This window comes from Sturnira hondurensis, unplaced genomic scaffold, assembly GCF_014824575.4.
Source record: "Sturnira hondurensis isolate 20B ecotype Veracruz unplaced genomic scaffold, ASM1482457v3 Scaffold0005279, whole genome shotgun sequence".
Lineage (NCBI taxonomy): Eukaryota > Metazoa > Chordata > Mammalia > Chiroptera > Phyllostomidae > Sturnira > Sturnira hondurensis.
Window position 1 is genome coordinate 9389768 of NW_028077910.1, and position 22232 is coordinate 9411999.

At 39.5% G+C, this 22232-nt stretch overlaps 1 protein-coding gene across 3 annotated transcripts in view; it reads left to right on the forward strand.

Moving 5' to 3' along the window:
• Positions 1 to 22232, forward strand: part of WDR49 (WD repeat domain 49) — a 119773-nt gene that overhangs the window by 46167 nt on the left and 51374 nt on the right. For 2 of the 3 annotated variants that reach the window (XM_037046599.1, XM_037046600.1), the window contains exons 7-8: positions 6349 to 6582; positions 20278 to 20442. In XM_037046599.1, coding sequence (XP_036902494.1) covers positions 6349 to 6582; positions 20278 to 20442 — 399 coding nt within the window. The remainder of the gene's footprint in view (positions 1 to 6348; positions 6583 to 20277; positions 20443 to 22232) is intronic. The other variant, XM_037046601.1, reaches the window with a different exon arrangement.

The following is a 22232-nucleotide window of genomic DNA, read 5'->3' on the forward strand; positions in this document are numbered from 1 at the left end:
TACCTGTCTTTGTCAGCACTAATCCACTGCCTTTTAACCAGCACAGCTTTACTGTGTGCTTTACTGTCCGGTAGGGTAACTCCTACTTCTTGTTTATCTTCTCCAGTTTTAACTGTTGTCTGCCATTTTATACTTCCAAGTAAATTTTAGGGTCAATAAGCCATATTCATATATAACTGGAATTTCATTGAATTTGATGTTTAACATCTTTAACATATTGAGAAAGCATGTCCTGTACTTACCCATTTATTTATTCTTTTAGCTGTTTTTCAGGAAAAAAAATTATGCATACATTTGTTTCCTATTCTTTGTTCAGTTTTTTTCCTTTATATTTTAGGAGACACACTTATCATTTATATCCTTACCTTTAAAAGGCATGTTTCTAATGGGGGGGGTATGTCTACTTTCTATATAGCTCATACATTAAGTTTTTAATTTTAGCATACTTTTATTTTCCTAAAACATTTTAAAACTGCTCTGCAATCTTGAATAGTCTTTTGTTGTTTGTTCATTTTGGGGATTTTGACTTTCTGCTATTTAATATAGTATTAATTATTTTACATTCTTACTTAATAATTTCAGTACCTGGAGTCCTTGGTGATTCACACCTGATATTTGCTGTTTTGGTGATTCTCCCTCAGGGTGACTTGTTCCCTCTTATGCTTGGTTATCTTTCATTGTTTCCCTAGTTTATTTGCTGTTGTTAAGTGGTAGGCACTTCTAGAACTCAGTTGAGGATGCCTTCCTTTGAAGGACATTTGTGTGTGTGTCTGCATGGTGGAAACGAGGAAACTCTGTCCCGAGGCGACCGCATTCCCCTTTCCCTTGTCCAGTTTACCTGAAAGGCCTCGCCTCATTGCCTCCACTTTGCTGCTGGTACAAGGCTTGGGCTCCTGGTTGTCATCTCTGCTGTTATGCCTACGGTTCAGTGTATCCATCTTAATTTTTTATTTATTTTTGTCCCTTTCTTCTTTTAGAACAGTGAAGCTTGTCCCCACTCCCTGAAGGCCCAGCAAGGAAGGCACTAGTCATGTTTTATTCAGAGGTGTGTTTCTTTGAAGCAGGAAGGCCTCCTTCAAAACCCTCCTCAGCAGTGATACTTGAACCAGAGTGCCTTTGTTCTTCCAAACTGTTGTTAGTATAAATATTAAGTAGCTTAAAGAAGAAAGAAAAACTTAAAATGTTAAAATTTACTTTGTAAAATAAAGGAGGAACTGGGATCTTTGAAAAGCAAAGTTAGAATTTTTTTAGAGACCAGCAAAAATTCTGTTATTTTTTTCTGTGTTGCATAAGTAATGACAATGGCCAAAAAAAAAAAAAAACCCCACCCAAAAGCAATTTAATCAAAATTTTAAAATTTCCTTACTGAACTTTTGTTCTAAAAAAGAAAGTCCCTGAAATAAAATGTTGGAATTAGATTTATTGCCAAACTTGAACTGGGAAGTCAGTGAGATTTCTGCAGAACAATTCGTAGCGCTAGAAAACATTTTGAGGTTTTCCATGTCAATGACAGAATACACAAACAGAGGCATCATAGAAATCTGAGACTTGGAGCTGTGTGTCTTCTTTCACTTTTGTTGAAAAGAATGAACAAAAAAGAGAATAATAATGGTTATGACAATAATTTAAACATGGATAGCACAAGAAAAGATTTTACTTTATTTATTTTTTTAAATTTTATTTATTTATTCTTAGAGAGGGGGAAGGGAGGGAGAATGAGAGGGAGAGAAACATCAATAGGTGGTTGCCTCTTGCACACCCCACACTGGGGACCTGGTGTGCAACCCAGGTATGTGACCTGACTGGGAAGTGAACCAGCAACACTTTGGTTCACAGCTTGCACTCAATCCACTGAGCTATACCAGCCAGGACCACAAGAGAAGATTTTGATTTGTGACTAATATGTTGTTTGGCTTAAGTATCAGGAAAAATGGTGACAATATTTTTGAAGGAAGATTTGGTATATGACTTTAAGATAAAAATGTTAGCTGAGGCATTTTGCCAGCACATATCATGTCAAACAAAATTATCTTTAAGTACTCAACGGTTATGCTTTTGTGGATTATCCAAAGGCTTAATTCTAAATAAATATAATTGTTAACACATAAAGTTGTGTTCAGGAGAGCCAGTGCTCCAGTTCCTATTTATCTTTTTATCTGCAAGTAGGCTATCCATTTTGGGGGATTACTCCTGGAGATCCGAGCTGCTGTGCTGTTGTCCTCAAATCCCACTAGTGATATATATTCTCTCTATATATATTTTTTGATTTCATATCCATCCCTTACAGGGCGGCAGGAATTAGTGATAAATATTTGATGAAACCAAACAAGGCTCATTTTCATAGTCAACTGAGTCTGTCTGTCTTCTACTTTTCCCTCACTCCGGTGTTATTATTAGGAAATTAGGATTTCTTTCCCTAACTTCTTTGAATTGTACTTGGGCATGTTGCCAATATGTAAATAATCTTGACATGGCTTCAAAAACTGCACAAAAATAGATTCTTTGTCCATATATCTATTCATAACCTATCTTATCTATGCAGTTATACATTTATAAATGTGATACTTATAGAACTAGATTTAAATACTTTAAATTTCTTTTTTCGGCCAAACCTAAATACTTAAGTTTAAATTCCTTTCTTTTTTCATTTTACTCACTTAGTATTATACTAACAGTAGCTTTGAAGGCAATAATAGACCATTTGATTTATGTACTTCTTTACTAATTATTTATTTGTTATAGTTTTTTAAAAGATTTTATTTATCTTTAGAAAGAGCAGAAGGGAGAAAAAAAGGAGAGAAGCATTGCTGAGAGAGAGAGATCTAACGATTGGTTGCCTCTCCTGTGCACCCTATTCAGGGTTCACACCGGCAACCCAGGCATGTGCTCTGACCAGGAATCAAACCAGTGACTTTTTGTTTTCAAGGACGACATCCAACCGACTGAGCCATACATACTCAGGGCTGTTTGTTGTAGTTTTATTGTGTCTGTGCAAAATGACTCTGTCCATCTCTGGCACAATGCCAGGGGAACTTGACTGAAAACATGGTGATGCCCCATATCCGCAGTCAGTCTTCCTGCTGCACCTGCCTGAGTTTGTTTGAAGTGTTGTTATTTTGGAATCTGTAGATGGCGGGCTGCACATTTCAGTACATTCAAGGTTAAATTGACAGAACTTCAGAGCAGGCAGGGGCCCTTTGGGTAGAAAGGTGAGGGAATAGAGAGGTAACTCCTATATCTAAGCTGATAAACCTGAATAGTGTAAAACTAACATCTGGATGTCTGGAGTCTCAATAACCTGATTTCTACTTTTCTAGTGTATGTAAGCAATACAGTATTTGCATCATTAAACTTTTTCAACAGCTAACAGTTGAAAAAAGATGAAGACTAAGCAGAAATAATGCCATCACCTTTATGTGAATAGCTAAATTTTACCCTGGTATAATAAAATCATAAGCTTGGGTACTTATTCCTCCTAATATAAAATGAAGATAAAGTAAAGTGCAGCAAATCATGGCATTTTAAGGACTTCACTCAGTAAATCTGAGTGTGGGCAAATGTCCTGGTTTCTTAGTAGTTATCTTGATGCAAATAGAAATAGTAGAGTTGAGATGAAAATTTGTGGAAAATATTTTAACAAGAACAATTATTTAATTATTATTTTTAAGCTTAGGTGTTTGCTAATTTATGCATTTTTTCTCCTAAGAATAAACATCTCTAGGATATATAGAAGAGAAATTAATATTAATATTGTCCTTTCTGAACTGTGGCCTAATTCTTCTCCAAAAGTCAACTTGACTATAAAAGAAGAAAACCCAGGATTCACAAATATTAAGTAGATATTTAAGCAACATTTGTCAAAGGACTGGATTAATAAAACTTAATTAATGTGAGATATTTTTCATGATTAAAAGGATATAGACTAATTAAGAAAGAAGTACAGCTATTTGGTTTAAAGCCAAACCACGTAATATTACTGATTAAGCTGAGATTTAAGGTTTCTCATTTAAGGAGATTAGCATTGACCTTAGAACCAAGTAGAGCAGTTAAGGTATAATACAAAGGAGATACTTGGGAAATGAAAAAGATTCTAATTTAATTGGCCTGGGAAAAGGACCCAAGCATAGCCGATTTCTAAAGCACCATAGGTATTTTTAAGGTCAAGGTTAAAACCACTGGTATAGAAGGTAGTGGGTGGTGCAGGGAAAGTTGAAAAGCTAATGGGGGGCCCACACACCAGGACATGATGTCTACGAGAATGCTGGAACACTGTTGCCTGCATCGATGGCAGATTTTCGGTGCTGTTGCTTTGATTCTCAGCAAGGAGAAAAATGTAAGAACTAAAGATAGGAAGTGGGCTCAGTGGGATCATTAATTGAGAAGAGTTCTCCAGATAAAGGAAAGCAAGACAATACAATCTATTTTAAGAAAAGCAAGCAAATACACACATTCTGATACAAAAAATCTAATTTTAATTGCTAATATCAAGAAGTAACCTGTCACAGATGAGAGAGGTTATTGCTCATCTATTTTATATTTTTATTTAATTTACATGACTAAATGTCAATGAAATATTATAGCCAATATAAATTATTTAAATGGCACAGTGGAAAATGATTCTGAAAGAATTATAGTCGATTAATACTGTTGAGTTATTGTTAATCTATACTCAACTATGTCCCTGATTATTATTCTGACACGAAATTAATTTTTGTATTTTAGAACAGAGTCCATACTAAGTAAGACAGGATTTTCGACAATGAGAGCAGGACAATCCTAAGTAATATGAATGGCTGAGAATGATCTAGCTGTGTCTAATCTCATGGACTTAACATTCAAAAAATAGTTCATTAATTCTATTTATATTTAGAAAACATTGGAATCCACAGGCAAGTCTTGGGTCCTGTAGAATCTGTATTTCTGAGGATAAACACTTTCTGAAGAGCTTCTGGAATATTTTAAATAAAAATAATTTAATAATGATGAAGGACCAGACTAAATTCTTTAATAAAAATTCTTGCCAAGAAAAACAATCTATTTATAGATATACAATGTAGGGCAAAAGTTGTGGCACAATACATTTATTTTTGTATTATTTATTAGCTATTATATTATTTGTATTATTTTCTATATAAACATCTGTAAATCTACTTTTGCCCCACCTTGTATTTTCTTGGTAATGGTTAGAAGGACTGGTAATGCAGTTTAAGAGTTGATTAGGTCCGTTTAAGTTTGTTGTAAGTGTTTGTTATAAATGGATGGAGGGGTTGCCCTAGGTACATAAGCACAATCATTTCTGCAAGGTATTTGAAAAAATCTGACAAATAACATCATAGATTACATGAGATCTGCAATTGGATGAGTAACCATGTAGAATAAAGTGACAGTGAGGTACAGAGCCAAAATTAGAACCCAAGATGTCTGGCCCTAGAGTTTGTCCGATAGTCCCCTTTGGGTGGGTTCTTCACTGTCTTCATTTCCACTCAGTTCCCCTCACTCATTTGTCTTAATTCTGCACCATCACTCACAGCAGTGACACCCGCACCTGCGAAGCTGCTCTTTACATTTTTTCTGTGTTTGTCTTGTTCTTTGTACCTTGATTATGATTGAGTAAGAGTTTAATATCTGTGGATTATTTGAACTCGATATCATTTAATACCATTTCTTTTATATATGTACATATGTATATGTGTGTGTGTATACATGAGAGAGAGAGAGAAACAGAGAGAGACTCTATTATTTTTCTATTGCTACTTTGACTAATCACCACAGACTTATCTTGAAACAATACAAAACTATTTTGTGTTCTGGGTTAACATCAAGGCATTAGTAGGGCTCTCCGTCCTGGAGGATCCGAGGGTGAAGGGTTCGTTGATTCCTTGGTCCAGGCCCTCTTCCTCCAACTTCCAAATCAGCTCCCTTGTCATTACCTTGGACTCACCCAAATGGTACAGGGTAATCTCTCCATCACAAGGTTGTTGATTTATCACATCTGCAAAAATCCCCTTTTCTTTGCAAGATGACATAGTCACACATTCCAGGGATAAGACCTGGGTGTCTCTGGGGATCATTAATCTGCCTGCCACCAGCCCCTACTGCGTGCCAGGCACTTCTCCAGGGGCCAGGACGCAACACCATCCCTTCCCTTCCCTCGAAGAGATCACAATGGATGAGGTGTTCCGAGGGACAAGGGAAAAGCAGTCTGCACTGCCACAAAAGTGCCAACGATTAGAGCACCACGGAGGACACGACTGTCAGCTTGAGGATGAGGGTGAGGGAGAAAAGAATCGGCTGAAAAATTAGAATTGTTCTTGACTTATTTGTATGACTTTACCACTGTCCATCCAGGTCTTGAGACTCTGGGATATTCAGCACCAGCTCTCCATCCAGAGGATAGCGTGTTCTTTCCCCAGGAGTCAGGACTTCAGGTGCCTCTTCCACTTCGATGAAGCCCGAGGTCGCCTTTTTATCTCCTTTAATCACCAGCTAGCACTGCTGGCAATGGAACGGGAAGCCAGCAAGAGGGTGAAGAGCCATAAGAACGCAGTCACTTGTGTCCTTTACAATTCAGTCTTGAAGCAGGTAATGAGGCTTTTCTGTCACCCTGCCAACATGTCCCCATCTTCAGAGGCTCATTTCCTTAATTCAGTCTAAAGTCACCAAGGATAAATATAGAAAAGGAAGTGTGGGAAATTAACGAGTTAATAGGCATGGGCTTTTCTGCAGTAATGTGTGTTCAGGTGGATTTGAAGATGATTTCATTTTCAACCAGTGACCACCGCAGTATTGAGAGAGTGATAAGAAATGACAATATTCCAGCTGAAACACACACAACGTGCAACACGATTGAACTCATCTCCGTTAGCTGCTAACTTGGGTCTTGATGGTGAGTGCAAAGTGAACCTGGTTGTAAAATTTTCTTTTATAACACCATCTCCCTGTATCCCCGTGGAAAGTTCTGAAATATTCATGAAATGTAATTAGCAGAGATCCATTTTGCCAGCATATTTTGCACCAGTGGCTCACAGTGGCAGCCCGGAATGTATTCATAATAAAATGATTCCGTTAAACGTGGTGCCACTTGGTATGCAGCACGAGTGCTGTTTGTCTCCCCACCACTTTAATGAAGCTCAGCAGCCTTTGTTGATGGGAGCACTACCTGCATGTCAATGAAGAAGCCAGTTCTTCAGGAGCAGAGATGCCGCCCGCCCGGAGCACAGGCCTTCCTAGAGGACAGGGAGGGCTGGTGTGGGGGTTTCTGGCAGGGAGGGGGCACCCGTCTGCTGGTCTGCTGCCCTGGTCGCCTCAGGCATGATTGTGACAGCACAGCAGGAGCCCAGATGATTGCCAGTATCCAGCTTGCAGCCCATTAAACAATAACTCCAACCCCTTCTTGCCTTCCCTTCCGGAGAAGCTTCTGCAGTCACCCAGACATGAGTAGTTCGGATTTTGTGCAAGGGGCAGAAAGCTCTTTGTTAGGAATGAGGATGGTGTCCTGTCACTGTTTCAGGCTCTCTATTTTCTGATTATTCTGGGAGATAAAAACCCTTTGCAAAGCAATGCATTTTGAATTTCATCTGTGGGAATTGTTCCACCATAAATGTTTTAGCGAACTTTATGAAGGCAACCAGTTCCTATGGCTCCCGGGTGGCCACTGAGCAATGTATTTGTTTTCAGGAGAACATTTTGCTAATTGGGATCTGCGAAGTTAAAAAGCTAGGTTTGTGCTTAGATGCTAAGATCCTCTGTTGCCTGGCCATAAAATGAGCGATATTCCCTGAGGAATTCAGAGAATGAGACACAAAGAAGATCTGGACTCTTCCCTTTAGGATGGGAAGATAAAGCCAAGATAACACAAATAAATGCAAGTCATAAGTGACGACAGAATATGCACACATGGTATGTGATGTAGGAAGAATCACTGTCCAATTGACTTGAGTATTCATGCCTCTTCATTTTTGCTCTTAATAGTATGAATACTTAAAAGCCTTAATAGGTATATAAAATACATTGAGCTGTGTACCACATACATAAATGCTCCCTAACTATTAGCGGCTAAGCTATAAAGAAACACTTTACCATTGTATTACATTTCTACATATAAAAATGCATTGCAGTCAAGTAAAAGAAGATAGTATTGCCCATGGCATCATCAACCAGTGACATTTATTATTTTAGAATAACTAGACAGAGCAAATAAAATAGCTCTGAAGAAATACTAGGAGCCAGGGCTGAGGAAGAGTCAGTCTTTACAGGCAGGCCCAGGGTGTCTTTCTGATACTTACTGCTCGGTTTGTCCTCAGGGCAGGATTGGGGGATGAAAAACATCACCAACTCCCAGGGCAACAGTCAGCCTGAGTATAACGAGGTAGTGGTAAGAGCAAAGTGCTACTCGGGAAGCGATCAATTAACTCCACCTGGGACTAGGGTGAGGGACGTTTTAGCAGAGCCCTGGAAGCTAGAGTGAGAAAACTTCAAAGGAGAATGTACAGACAGAAAATACAGCTTGAGCACCTGTCAAGAGGCTGGAGCACTCACAGAGCACTCACAGGGAGAGGGTTCATGCTGGTGGGGCCGGTTTGGGAGCACTCGGCAAAGGTGGGAGGTGAAGCAGTAAAGGGAGCATAGGGTCTGCGAAGGTCATTCACTGAAGGTACCACCGTCCGGTCTCGGAAAAATTTTTATGTATTGACTAGGCATTAAAACACCAATTCTCAGAGTGCTCCCAGACCCCAGGGGGTTAGGGAATCTGTGGGATCAAAACCACTTCCACTGTGATATCAGTTGTCACTCTCGCTGTCTCATCAGTGTAGAGTGGTGTTTCTAGAGGCTATGTGGTGAGTGATGGCAGCGTTGCTGGGCTGTCCAAAGGGATGTGTGCTTTTGTATTCCTGTGTTTTAACAAATTCTCAGTTTAGATACCTGACAGTGTAAATTACCTTTTTAGATATGTAGGTCTGTGTTTGTCTATCTATCCATCTAGCCTTCCATATGCGTAAAAGCTATTGAATTCTTTGTAATTCGAAGAGTGTAAAGGGACCCTAAGATCAAAAGTTTTAAGAACCTCTGGGTTAGAGAAATCAGAGTTCGAATGTTAGGCAGATTACTTACCATCCCTGTTTCTATTTACTAACTTTAAAAATATGTGTGCTTGTGGGGGAGAGACACGATAGCCGTAACAATGGCTCTCGCTGACGTTCCTCGTATGGCTGCCTTTCAGAAACAGTTCTTTCCTCCCAAGCAGCCAGCACTCACAAGGCCCTCAGGTCCCCCTGTTGGATATTTCCCAGGTTGAATGTTAATACTTTACACCTTTTTTGCTTGTTAATTTCTTGCTATTCTTTCATCTTTCTTTAACCATCTGTCATGAGGGATCAGAGCTTAAGGAAAGTTAGGAAAATGGAGGAGACCCTGAATTGGGCTTTGTCCCTACCCTGGTTCTGTTCAGAAACACCCCCTGAGGTGAGGAAGTTGTTTGTCCTATCCCTTCTCTGCCATAGCCGATCTTGTTCATAATCGTTTAGTTCTAGAGCTCGTCTCTGGTCCCCGCAGGCCCTGAAGGCCCCAGGGGCAGCCTCGGGCGGGCATGCTTATCTCAGCCCTTTCGGAGCACTGGCCGCATTCCTAGTAGTTTTCTAGTTAAACATTTCACTCATTTTCTCTCTCCTCCTATGTTTTCGGTGTGACAGTAAGATCCTTGCCTTCCAACTCCCGTATTTTCCAACAACTCCTAACATTCTTCCGAGGACCGTATAGATGCTCAGTTGCTGGGTTTGGTCAATGATTGCAATTTCTCATTCCAAGTTCAAACGAAACCCATGCTTTTACAGCCCACTGACACTTGCTCTTCCGTTATCTGGTCTGGTGTCTCTTTTGAAGACCTTTTATTTGTCTGAAATTAATAGAGAAACCTTTCTCCTGCTGTCATTTCAACGTCTCACGAACACGTTAGTATTATTTAATTCTATTTGACTTCTGTGGGGACCTAACGCAATCCCTATATAAAAGGAACTTGGCACATTTTTGCTGAATGTTCTTCATCTTTCTGACTTTTGGTGCCCTGGCACCCTAATCTAGGTAAGTGATGGTAAGCCAGGCAAAGCCTCTCAGAAAGAAGCACCTGCTTTACTTCATGCTGCAAAGCTTGCCCTCGCAGCCAGCAGCAGAACAAGTTGAGACAGGATGAGGGAGTCCCTGGAATGCCCAATTCTGAAAGAATCGAAGCAACTCAATATCCTGGAGGCAGTTTTAATAAAATGTCTTTGCACTGAGTTCTTAAATGGAGTGTTTCTTAAAAACCCATGAGCTTTAGGAAACTTTAAAAACTATATTTATAGATGTAAATATGAATGGATAAAATTTCAGATTATTAATATGCCTCTCATCCTAATGATGCAGGTTAATGTGTTTTTGTAAAATACATAATATGTCAGGTTGTTTTACACCTTGGACACATGTTTAGTCTGGCTAGATATTTAGATGTCACCAAGTTTTGACAGACAATACTCGACTATTTGTGTTATTGAAATAATTTTTGTAAAATACTGCATGCTTCTAAGAAATTAAAACAATGCAGTAAAACTCAAAAACCCAAATATCATCATGTTGTAAATAGCTCTCTGTGCATAGAGTATTTCATATAAATATGGTTCACTAATCTGCTTTTTATTCAATAATGGATTGAAATGCATTTCCTTGTACCTGAATGTAGATTTATGTCATCATTTTTAAAAGGCAGAGCATATCCCACTGTAGGTATGTATCATCATTTACTGAGCAATTTGCCTTGATGAGAATTTTGCTATTACGATTTTTTTGTGCATAACTGTATTCATGCTCATGAGTTTAGCTCTCTAGGGTAAAATCTTAGAAATGACTTTCTAGGTTAAAATATATGCACAGTATATAATTTGATACACAAATTGCTTCTCATAATCTTACCGTTTTATCCACCCGCTAAGAGTAAACACATCAATCACACCCATGGTTACATAAAGAGACATGTGCTGGCTGGCTGCCTCCAGCAGGGTCCTGAGACCCTTGGTGGGTTTCATAATCCGGCCCGGGATGTGGGCTTTGGTGGTTTGAAGTCTGGACCCTCCTCACGTGGTCCAGAGTGGTACTGTCTCTTGGAGACCGACTGTCCCTCTCACATGGTCAGAAGAAACGTAACTCTGTAATGCTCATTAAACGTGAGACTGAGGCACACTGTTTTCCTAACTGCATCTCCTGTCCTCTTTTCTGCACATCATTATTTTGGGGAATTGTGATTTTTGAGAATCTAAATCATTCAACTTGTAGTTCGCTCGGAAATTATAAAATCTGAGAAAATGTAAGCCGACAAACTCAAGGGAAACTTATCTTCACCTTGCAAGGCACTATACGTCTTGTATTTGAGGCAAAGTCAGTGAGTTCACCTTTTCCACAGAACTGGACAAACACTTGCCCGCCTTATTGCTGGGCTCCAAGCGACCTCCATTGTGTTAACATGGCTTTTCCCCGTGAGCCGGCTTAAAGCTTCTCTCAGTGTCACGTTAGTCCTGAGCCTGTGATGTCTAATCAGTACATGGAGACCTGAAGTGCCTTAGTTTTAAGGTTACACTAAAACCTGTACACACACTCACATGCACCTGCACACACACACACGCTCACTTAAATGTGATTAGCTTGGAAGGAATGCCATGATTCGGTGTTACAAAACTCAGAAGAACAAAAGAATACACAGTGAAAGTTTCCCCTCATCCCGGTGTCTACCTACTCAGCTTTCTGCCCTGGAGGCAGCCAGTTTTATGAGTTTCACAAGCTCCCTTCCAGGGCTTTTCTAGGCATACACACGTACATACACATGCTCACTTTCAAATATATATACTTATTAATTTTAAGAGCATGTTGGCTTAAATGCTGTTTACACAGATGGTGGCATGTTATATGCACAGAAACACTGCTCTGTGCGTTGATGTTTCATCTAGTGATACAGCTTAAAGGTCATTTTACCTCCTTACCTAAAAGTCCTGCTCTTTTTTTCCCCCACAGCCCATGGTGCTCCATTACATAGGTCTGCCGAACACATGTTAATCACTTCTTATAGGCATTTAGGTTAATTCTGATTTTTTATTGCAACTACTGTAGTAGTTTTTAACCTTGAACACACAGATTTGGGCACGGGTGAGGAAATATCTGTGGAATAAATTCCTCACACTGGTCAGAAACTGTGTCAGCAACCTTGAAAGATATCACCAAACCTTCTCCATAAAAGCTGCATTAAGCCTATCAGCAGGACCCTTTCCTCAGCCTCTCATGTCATCACAGTCTCAGCATTTTTTTAAAGAGTATTTTTGGGTCCACGGTAAGATCGAGAAGAAGGGTCAGAAATATCCAGTACCCTCTGTCCCCCCACATGCACAGCCCCCGCCCCGTTGTTCACATTCTCCACCACAGTGGCACATTTGCTGCAACTGATGAACTCGTATTGGCCCGTCCTTATCACCAAATGTCACCAGTGTGCACTAAGGGTCAGAGTTGGTGTTATACACTCTGAGTTTAGATAAATATATAAGAACATGTATCTACCATTATAGTGTCGCATAGAATAATTTCACTGCCCTAAAAACATCTGTGTTCCACCTTGTCTTCCTACCTTCCTCCTCTAAACTGGGCAACCACTGACATTTTTATTGCCTGCATAGTTTTGCCTTCTGCAGAACGTCCCATAGTTGGACTTATTCAGCATACAGCCTTTTCAGATTGGCTTCTTTCACTTAATAATATGCGACATGCATTTACATTTCCTCTATATAGTCTAATGGCTTGAAAGCTCTTTTTTTAGCAGTAAATAACATTTCATTGTATGGATGTACCATAGTTTATTTATTCATTCACCTACTGAAGGATGTCTTGGTTACTTTTGAGTACGGCAAGTATGAATAAAGCGGCTAACCATCTGTGTGCAGACACTTGTGTGGACATAAATTTTCAACTCCTCGGGGTAAATTTCAAGGAGCCTGATTGTGGGATTGCATGGTAAGAATATGCTTAGTTTTGTGACAAATTGCCCATTGCCTTCTAAAGTGACCATACCATTTTGCTTTCATGTCAGCAACGAAGTAATGGTCCCATTGCCCCACATCGTTGTCAGCACTTGGTGTTGTCGGTGTCCCAGATGTATGTCATTCTGATGTAGCGCATTATTGTTTCACTCTGCTGCTTCCTGATGGCGTAGCACGTGCAGCAACTTTTCATATATTATCTGCCATTTGTTTATCTTCTTTAGTGAGGTCTGTTAACATCTTTGGCCCCTTTTTAAGTGGGTTCTTTAATTTCCTACTGTTGAATTTTAAGAGTTGTTTGAGTACATAATAGTACCTCAAGAATAAGTCTTTTATAAATACATGCTTTTTTCGGTCTGTGGGTTCTCTTTTCCTTCTCTTGACAGTGTGTGTTGCAGAGCAGAGCAGAGATTTTTAAATGTGACGCAGTCCTGTGTATAAATTATTTAATTCATGGACTATACCTTTAGTGTTTTATCTAAAAAGTCATTGCAAAATGAAAGATCATTTAAATTTTCTCCTATAGTATCTTCTTTGAGATTTAGACTATTTTTATTTGAAATGTAGGTCTGCGGTCCATTCTGAATTCGATTTCCTGAAGACTATGTGGTCTGTATCTCGGTTCATTTTTTTTAGCATGTGGATGTCCAGTACCATTTGTTGAAAAGACTGCCTTTTCTCCATCATATTGTTTCACTTTTTTTTGTCAAAGATCAGTTGGCTATATTTGTGTGGTTCTCTATTCTGCTCCAGTGATCTGTTGTGCATTCTTCTGCCAGTACCACATGGTACTGATTATTGCAGCTTTGCAGTACCTCGTTATGAAGTCGGGTGTGTCAGGCCCCGATTTTGTTCTCCTCCTGCAATTTTGTGCTGGCTCATCTGGGCCTGGCCTCTCTGTAGCATCTGTAGAAGCAGTTTAAAATCAATGCTGTCTACTTTACCTGTTAGAGCTCTTAGCATATTAATCATGGCTATTTTAATTTCCTGATCTGATCATTCCAACTTCGCTGCCATGTCTGGGTCTGATGTTTTCTCTGTATCCTCAAGCTCGGTTCCTTGTCATTTAGCATGTTTTGCGTTTTTCCCCATAGTTGAATATGATGTACTGAGTAAAAACAACGTCTGAAAGTAGGCTTGTAGAAATGTGGTGGCGAGGTATGGGGGGAGGTGACGCCTTCTGGAGTCCTGTGATTAGGTCAGTGCTTTAGTGAGCCTGTGCCTCTGGACTATGACCACATGTAAGTGTATGTCTCCACCTCAGTTGTCCCCTCCTCCCCCTTAAATAGAACAGGAAGGTGAGTGGCAGCTACAATTTGGTATTTCCCTTACCCAGGTCAGTTAGCCTCTGATTAAACTCTCACAGGTTAGGTTCTGGTTAAACAGTTCCTCCTGAAGGCAGACGTTGTTAGGATGAATGGAGTACTCTGATATATTCAGAAATCATTTCTTTCTCCTGCTGGGAATATGAGAGGATTTTTCCTTGATATGTACAGTAAGAGCATGGTAGATGTCCTCAAAATAAAACTTAGAAAATGGTGGGGTTCCCCAGTGACTGGCTCCCCCTGAAATTCCGACTCTCAGACTCGTCTGCTTGCAGCCTCCGGGGTTTGTCAATTGCAGTCCTGTTTTCTTATCCTGGCCCTGCTGGGGGCAGTTTTCAGTTCCTGGGTTCTGCCGTGATGGGTTGTGATTGTCTTTCTTTGCTTGTTGATCTTTCTGCTTTGGGGGGCAGTGATTGCCCTGTGACCTCATTTTTATATCAATCTAAGAAAAGTTGTTGGTTTTCAGTTTGTTCAGGTTTTTACTTATTTTTAGAATGGATGAGGAATTCCAAATATGCAGAACAGGAACCCAGGAGTCCAATGCAGTCTCAGCTATGTTTTGAAGTTTTTTTTTCTAAGATTTTTTTTATAAGGAAGGAGGTGGTAGGGGTTAGAGTCAGAGTTCTCAAGTGCTTTACATTGACTTCTTGATCTTGAGATTCTGCTTTGTAATACACTGACCATCTTCACTGGTTCCTGGATCTGAGGGACCACTGCCGGACTTGGACTCCTGAGACTTTCAGGTTCATTGCCCTCTTATATGCTGATATTAATGATGTTATATTCATTATTCACCCCAGGTGTACAATTGTGTGAATTAAACCTTGCTTAGCAGCATGTTGTATTTGTGTGTGCTCCATGTCCTTGGTGCTGGGGCAAGAGACCACTGTAAAGTGGCCTGCTTTATAGGGAGGACTATCTCAGAACAGACAAGAGGTCTTGTGGGCATAAGCACTCACAGGAGATACGTAACAGTGGTCAACAGGGTGGGTGGGCTTCAGAGACTAGCCAATTACTCACAACATGAGGGTAAAAGGTGTATATTATCAGTTAAAAAAGGGGAAATGATAATTTTCTGACTTTGTCCTCTGTTTACTGTGGGCGCCTGGTAACGTCGGGAGTGTTTGGAATGCCTGTACAATAACCACAGATGGTCACAGCCCATGGCCCCTCCCCTCATTCTGCCTGAGCCTTGCTAGCGTTCTTGCCAGTCCTTGAACATGACAAGGACACTTCACCTCAGGGCCTTTGCATCGCCGTTTCCTTTGCCTGGAACTTTTTTTACTCAGGTATTTGCATGACTTCATCCTCCTTAGTCATGTCTGTCCTCAAATGAGTTGCCCAATTTTCCACCAACTCTGAAATGATCTTTACCTAACTTCTCAGTTAAATATGTTTATAATGCTCACCATTTTATATATATACATATATATCAATTTATTTTATTTTATTTTTCTAATTGGATTGCATCTTCCCTCACTTCTCCCACGAGATAGAAGGGCAGGAAATTTTCACTACTGTGTCCCTGCTGTCTAAATCTTGTGCCTTGCATGTTACAAGTGCTCCATAAATTTAAGGAACAAATTTGAAAGAGAAAATTACAAATTATTCTAAGAATCGGTCATAGCCAATAAATAAGATTTATTAATGGAGAATGACTGCCTTAAAGTATTTGAATCCTTTGTATCAATTCCCTAAGATATTATCATTCTCCTCACCTCACTACTTACTGAGATGTAACTTCCAGAGATCTGATGAAAATTAGAAATAAACGAAGTAATATGTTTTATATTAAAGGACCATAAACAGTACTGGCTAAAATATGTATATGTAAAACAGCAATTAAATCAAACGTCCTGATCCCTTGGTAGCCAGCCACATCCAATGCTATAATTTTTACTCCTTTTTTTGCTTAGACCTTGGGCTTGGGGTGTATACGAAAGACAGCCAGAATGCCTACTGTTGTTGGAGTAGCAAGAAGACAATTAGGGTAAATGGGCACAGTGTCACATCTCCTAGTATCGTCTGATTGGCTGTGACAGCCTCAGATGAGAGAGATAACAAGACCCATATATTCCTAAACAGTTATTAGCTCGGGTGCAGAAGGCGGAGCGTACTTCCGTCAGAACAAGGATTTGTTCAGGCGGCCCGATGCAAAGGGATGTCGTTACACAAACAGGGCCATTCCTGTTCTGCAAACTGCCGGGGCCCTGCCTGCATTGGCTGACGTCTCATCTCTGAGCGACAGCCAGGAATGAAGTGGAAACTTAGAGAGATTTGATATTATCAAAATGGGGCACATAAATGTGATGCCGATACTTCTTCCTGGGCTTTATTACCAATAAAAACAGCTTGCTAAAAACAAAGTCACCTCCGTTTTGCAGTCACACCACTTCCTTCCTCTGCCAAGTGATATTATACGCATGCCTCTCTCACCAAACTTTGAAGGTCTTTTCACCTGCTTTGTTATTCTTGTGTTCTGACAGTGTCATATTGACTGTAGATTCTTAATACCAGTTGTGTGTTGTGACACAGTCAGTCCTTGTTTTTCAACACATTGTTTTCGTGAAGTCTGCACCGTAAGGCAGATTGCCATAAAATGAAATACGGCTGATTATATAAAGTTGCCATTGTTAATTCAGATTTCATGCAGAAGTGTTATGTGAACACAGGAAAGTGCTGAACACTGGTGAATAGTCTGTTCGAGTTCAGGCAGGTGGGCAAATGAGGGAGAGTGCGAAGCAACAAAAAGTGGATATTATTCATATTTGATTGAATGTCTCCATCAGATAAATCGGGGTGGATGATTAGATGTTTTGTAATGTGGCCAGTCCTGAACAAGTAAGGAAGTCTCTTTTTTTAATATAACTGCATTTTATTTTGATCTTTCCATTTCTGTCAGAGAATGCTTATCTTTCAGGACTGAACTGTTTAGCATGCAATAGATGATGCTCTGTAATTGCTTTTTGAATAGAAATAATAAAATTCCTTATAAACTTTAACCATTTCTTAGAAGACGACTATCAAAATTTTCTCATGCTTAGAACATTATATGTTTTCATCATTTCGTCTTTAATGAATATAATGAAAATTCCTAAGCAATAATGGGAAATATTCACAAGTAGGATGTAATTTGAAATCTTAATGTACATGTGTAAATCTGACTTTTAAAAATTATAATTGTTTATATTTCCTGTCATGGTCGGAAGAAAACATGGTATTAGATACTTTTGTTAAATTGATTTGGATATAAAAAGTGATATCAGCCCAAATATATTTCAGACAAATAAAGCTTAAATGGAATAGTAATACTAGCTAATTTTTAAGGCTATTTTATTTATGCCATGCACTGTGTTTTACAAATATTAGTTTATTTAAATCTCTTAGATACAGTTTGAGGTAGTCAGCATGATTCTTTCCAGTATGTAGGTGAGGAAACTAGAGCTCTGAGAGGCTAAGTAAAGAGCCCGAGGTCAGACTGCTGACACTCAGACGCAGGCACCCTGGCTCCAGGACCAGCCACGTGTAATGCATAAGCCAAAAGAAAAAGAAACACAGTTACTTGGAGTGATGGTTGAAGTGTTAGGTCATACCATTTCAAAGATCCAGGCCATTTGTTCCAAGAATTACACTATCATTTAACAACGGTAATTAAATATATAAGCCAACTTTGACTTCATTGAGAGAAAATGTGTATCAAAATAGTATTAAATCATTTGAGAAGTTATCAGATTCAGAGTAGTGAATTCAGGGAAAAAAGGCTATGAGAGATTATGTGCTCATGATCATTGCTGAGACATACATGTTGCTAAATGGTGGCCCTTTATTCCCAGCTCCTCTTCTGCACTTACCTCCAGTACTGTCTTTGGTGAGCATCTCTTACCTAGACTGTTACAGCAGACTACAGTTCAGTTTCCCACACTGTTGCCAAAGGTGTCTTCAAAAAGCAATCCACAAAAAACACCATATGACTCTCCTCCTTATTAGGAACAATCGGATTGTCTTAACTTCATTTTAAGTCATACACCCTACTGACAATCCAGTGAAAGCTATAGATCCTTTCTGAGTAAAAAGAGCTTTATACATTTTACTTATTATTCTCTGGCATAGCTTGTTAGGGATTTCAGATATCCATCACCAACTTGCTTCCTCATCTGATATATTCCAACATTTATCCCCTTATCTGCACTCTGGTTCTATTACATTTCTTATTGTTTCTCAAGCTTAGCATGTTATACAAGGTCTCTCTTTTAAGTATAGCCTTAACTCTCTGGGGTGCTATGCTGGAAGGGAGAAAGGCCTTACAATGCCTGTGCGTCATGGGAAGCCCATGATTCAAACCTCATTCTATGAGCTTGGGAATGGCACTTAGCTAGTTAGAATATCAGTTTTATCACTTGTAGATGAAGGGGGTAACATTGCTTATTTTACAGAGTTTTTATGAAGATCAAATGAGACGGTGAATGGATAGAGCTTGGCACTCAGTAAATATATGCCCCTATCTTCAATCCTGTATCCCTCCCTCCTCACCTTTCATTCCTCATCTCCCATTTTTATGAGAGGGCTTCCTTTCCATGCCCCCACACCCCCCAGAGTGATAACTTGTAGTGAGCCTTGACATTTCCTGTTTCTTGTCTGTTTCTCCATCTAGACAAGTAGTTCTTAACCCAGTTTGCAGACTTATGTAACCCAGGAAGCTCTTTGAAAGATGCTCCTCCTTGGTCCAGTTAAATCAGAGTCTCTGGCCTGGTATGCGGTCACGGTTTACAAAGTTCCCAGGTGATTTTCATGGTCAAGCCTAGACTAGACACTCCTTGAGAGCAGGGATTTATCACTGCCATGGCAGTGGGCCCAAAGTGGAGGTTCAGCGTGTGCCCACAGAATGAATGAATGCATGTCTGCATGATGGCCAGCTCTCCATCCCTACTCAATGTACATTTCATAAACCCCATTTAAATACGAAAATGAGAGGCTCAAATTTAACATATTTTAATGAACTTATATTTATACAATGGTAAGCAACACTTAAAAGCAAGTAAAAACATACTTGAAATTTTCTCAAAGTAGAGGCTGCTTCAGGTAACTTCCTATTGACACATTTGTATAGTTAGTGGTTTTTTTTTCTTTCATTCTTCAGGTCCTGAAGATCTGTTGGTGAGATTGTTTAACCTGTAAATCTTTTAAAAGGTGCTTAAATGCCCAGAGCTGAAATTAGCAATCTACTTGCCACTCTAAGATTTCTCAGTGTTGAGCTACTATATATAATTCTATCTCTAGTAGTATTTATTTTGGTGCCTTCCTCTTGGAGTGTATATGCAGATTTATATTTAACCTTCCTGGGTTCTTTCTCTTTAGTGACCCATTAATAACAGCGTTTAGCCGTAAAAATATACACAGTACCTTGAGAAAGAATGGAGAACGGGACTGATGGCAGGAAAAGCAATAGCTCTAGCGATTTGCTGAAATTAACTTTTCCCCATAATGTCTGATGGTGCTTTCTTTTCTGAATGCTAATATGCAATAAATGTGGCTTTTCATATAGTAAATAGTGTCAGATCACCATGACTAACAAAATCAGCTTTCTTATTTAAACGAAAGGACTTATAAGTTCATTTTCAGTGAGATTCGATCACAGGATGGCCTTTAGACACTAAACTGAATGGTGGGTAAGGAAAATAGATTCTTCTCTTTTTCTCATGAAGAGAATCATGACTTTATTACCTCAGTTCTGGCTTAGAAATTGAAATATCATCAGCTCAACAACAACAAAAAGAAAATACATTTCAAAAATGTCTATGTTGGGGGATCCAAGTAGGGAAAATGCACAAGTGAGATATTTTTATTGAAATAAAAATGGTGGACTCTGGGTCTAAATGTGACTTGTTTACAATGTTATTTTCTCTTAGGTAATCAGCTCTGATGCGGGGTCAACTGTTTCCTTCTGGATGATAGACACTGGGCAAAAAGTCAAACAATTTACTGGTTGCCATGGAAATGCAGAAATCAGCACTATGGCCCTCGATGCAAATGGGATGCGGCTTTTGACTGGCAGCACAGATGGAACTATTAAGGTGCGAACTGAGTGATGCTTTTCTGTCTAGATGTGAGGGGGCTGGAATATTGTGAGAGGAGGCACCGTGCGGACAATATTTATTTTTGCCTTCCTGGCCTTGCAAGCAGAGAGATGAGACAAGATTAGAAGAGCTAAATAACCCAAACCATCTACTAACGAAGCTGTTAGGAAAATAAACCTCTGAGTGGAAAAATGAATCAATGATTTTTCTGAGTAAATTATTTAAAATAAAAACACAACTTGACTTACTTGTTTCCGAAAGCTTTTGCCAGTGCCCTGGATAGAGAACTGCTTTGAAGAATAAGAGGCTTGAGCGATTTTCATGTGCTTCAACTAATGTCTCTAGTTTTCTTTTTCCCCATTTATAAAATTAGAGATCAGAGCAAGGAAGTAAACTTTAAAAAAAAGTACAGATGGAAGTTTTTCAGAAAGTTAATATTTTAAAATCATCCCATTTTGTAATTTGCATTTTTATGTAAAGGGGAGACAGTGAAGAAAGAAGGAAGAACAATCATCATCGTATTTATTATTCATCTGAAACTAACATGATTTTATTCTTTATTTTTTTACTTTGTAACAATTATTAATTTCTTCTGGGAAGAAGGTGCTATTTTACTTTGCAAAAAAGATCACATTTTCATGCAAAGTTAAATACAACCTGAAATCCTGCGCACCAGGATTTCAGCTCTGAGAGCAATGTCAGTCTCTGACTGGAGGTGACTTGTGTGTGACACTTTGCGGCAACAAAAGAAGGTGGTTTTCTGAATAAGATTCGAATGCTTTTCAAACTTCTGTCATATCTGGAGTCATAAAGGTATTAATTAGCTGTACCTTCCATGTCCCTATGATGCGTTCAGGTCGATGTCAGGGAAGGTAAGGGAAAGCTCCCAGGATAGGCAGTTATAACACCACGGAAGTTGAGGGTAAATGCGCAGGGGATTCTGGGCTGGTACTGATCAATGGGAAGGAGGAGCTACGACGACGTGTCACAGGGAGAATCTGCAAATCGGCCAAACTTGGCCTCTGGGAGGGTTAATGGATCAAGTACAAACTAGAACTTGGGTTTAAGCAAAGTAACACAGTTCATGGGAGGACTCACTGGTAAAATGTGTGAAGGAAATGGAATAATTTCAATCCTAACAGTTAAGGTGGAATAAAACAGGAATACCTAGAAGTGGAGTATTAGACGGTGGCTTAGGTAAAGGGAACAGGGAAGCATCCCCCCTACTAGTCCCGGGGTAGGAGACAGAACAGAAAACTAAAGGAAGTGAATTAGGTTCACTCTAACCCTGTCTTGGGAAGTAACCGTCCAGGGTAGGGCAGACTTGTTGATGGTTGCTAAATTGGTCCCAGCCAGGGGACTTGATAGGATCTGGGGGAAACCAGAGCTTCACAGTGCCTATTTGTGGGAGTTATTTCAGGTGGGCTGGGTTACGGGCCCGTGTGGAGGAAAACAAAGCAGAGGACGTGGGTGAGGAGATGTGCACCGCTGTATGTCTCAGCTCAGGCCTTGCCATCTTAGAAGTTAATGTGGATTTAGTAGTACAATCACAGCTTTGGAAGGTGCATTTATCTTTGTCCCAATAACACAACAGAATTCTTAGATTTGGCTCCCTCTGCATAGGACACATAAATGTGGCTGTGCTGGCCATATTCTATGAAGAAACAAGAACGAATGACATTTTCCAATCTTATTTATCATTTAACATCTAAAGTCAATACCTGTGTAATCAAAGATTTAAAAGTATTGCTCTATTTATCAAGAGTTTGGAGTGTCTATTTTTATAT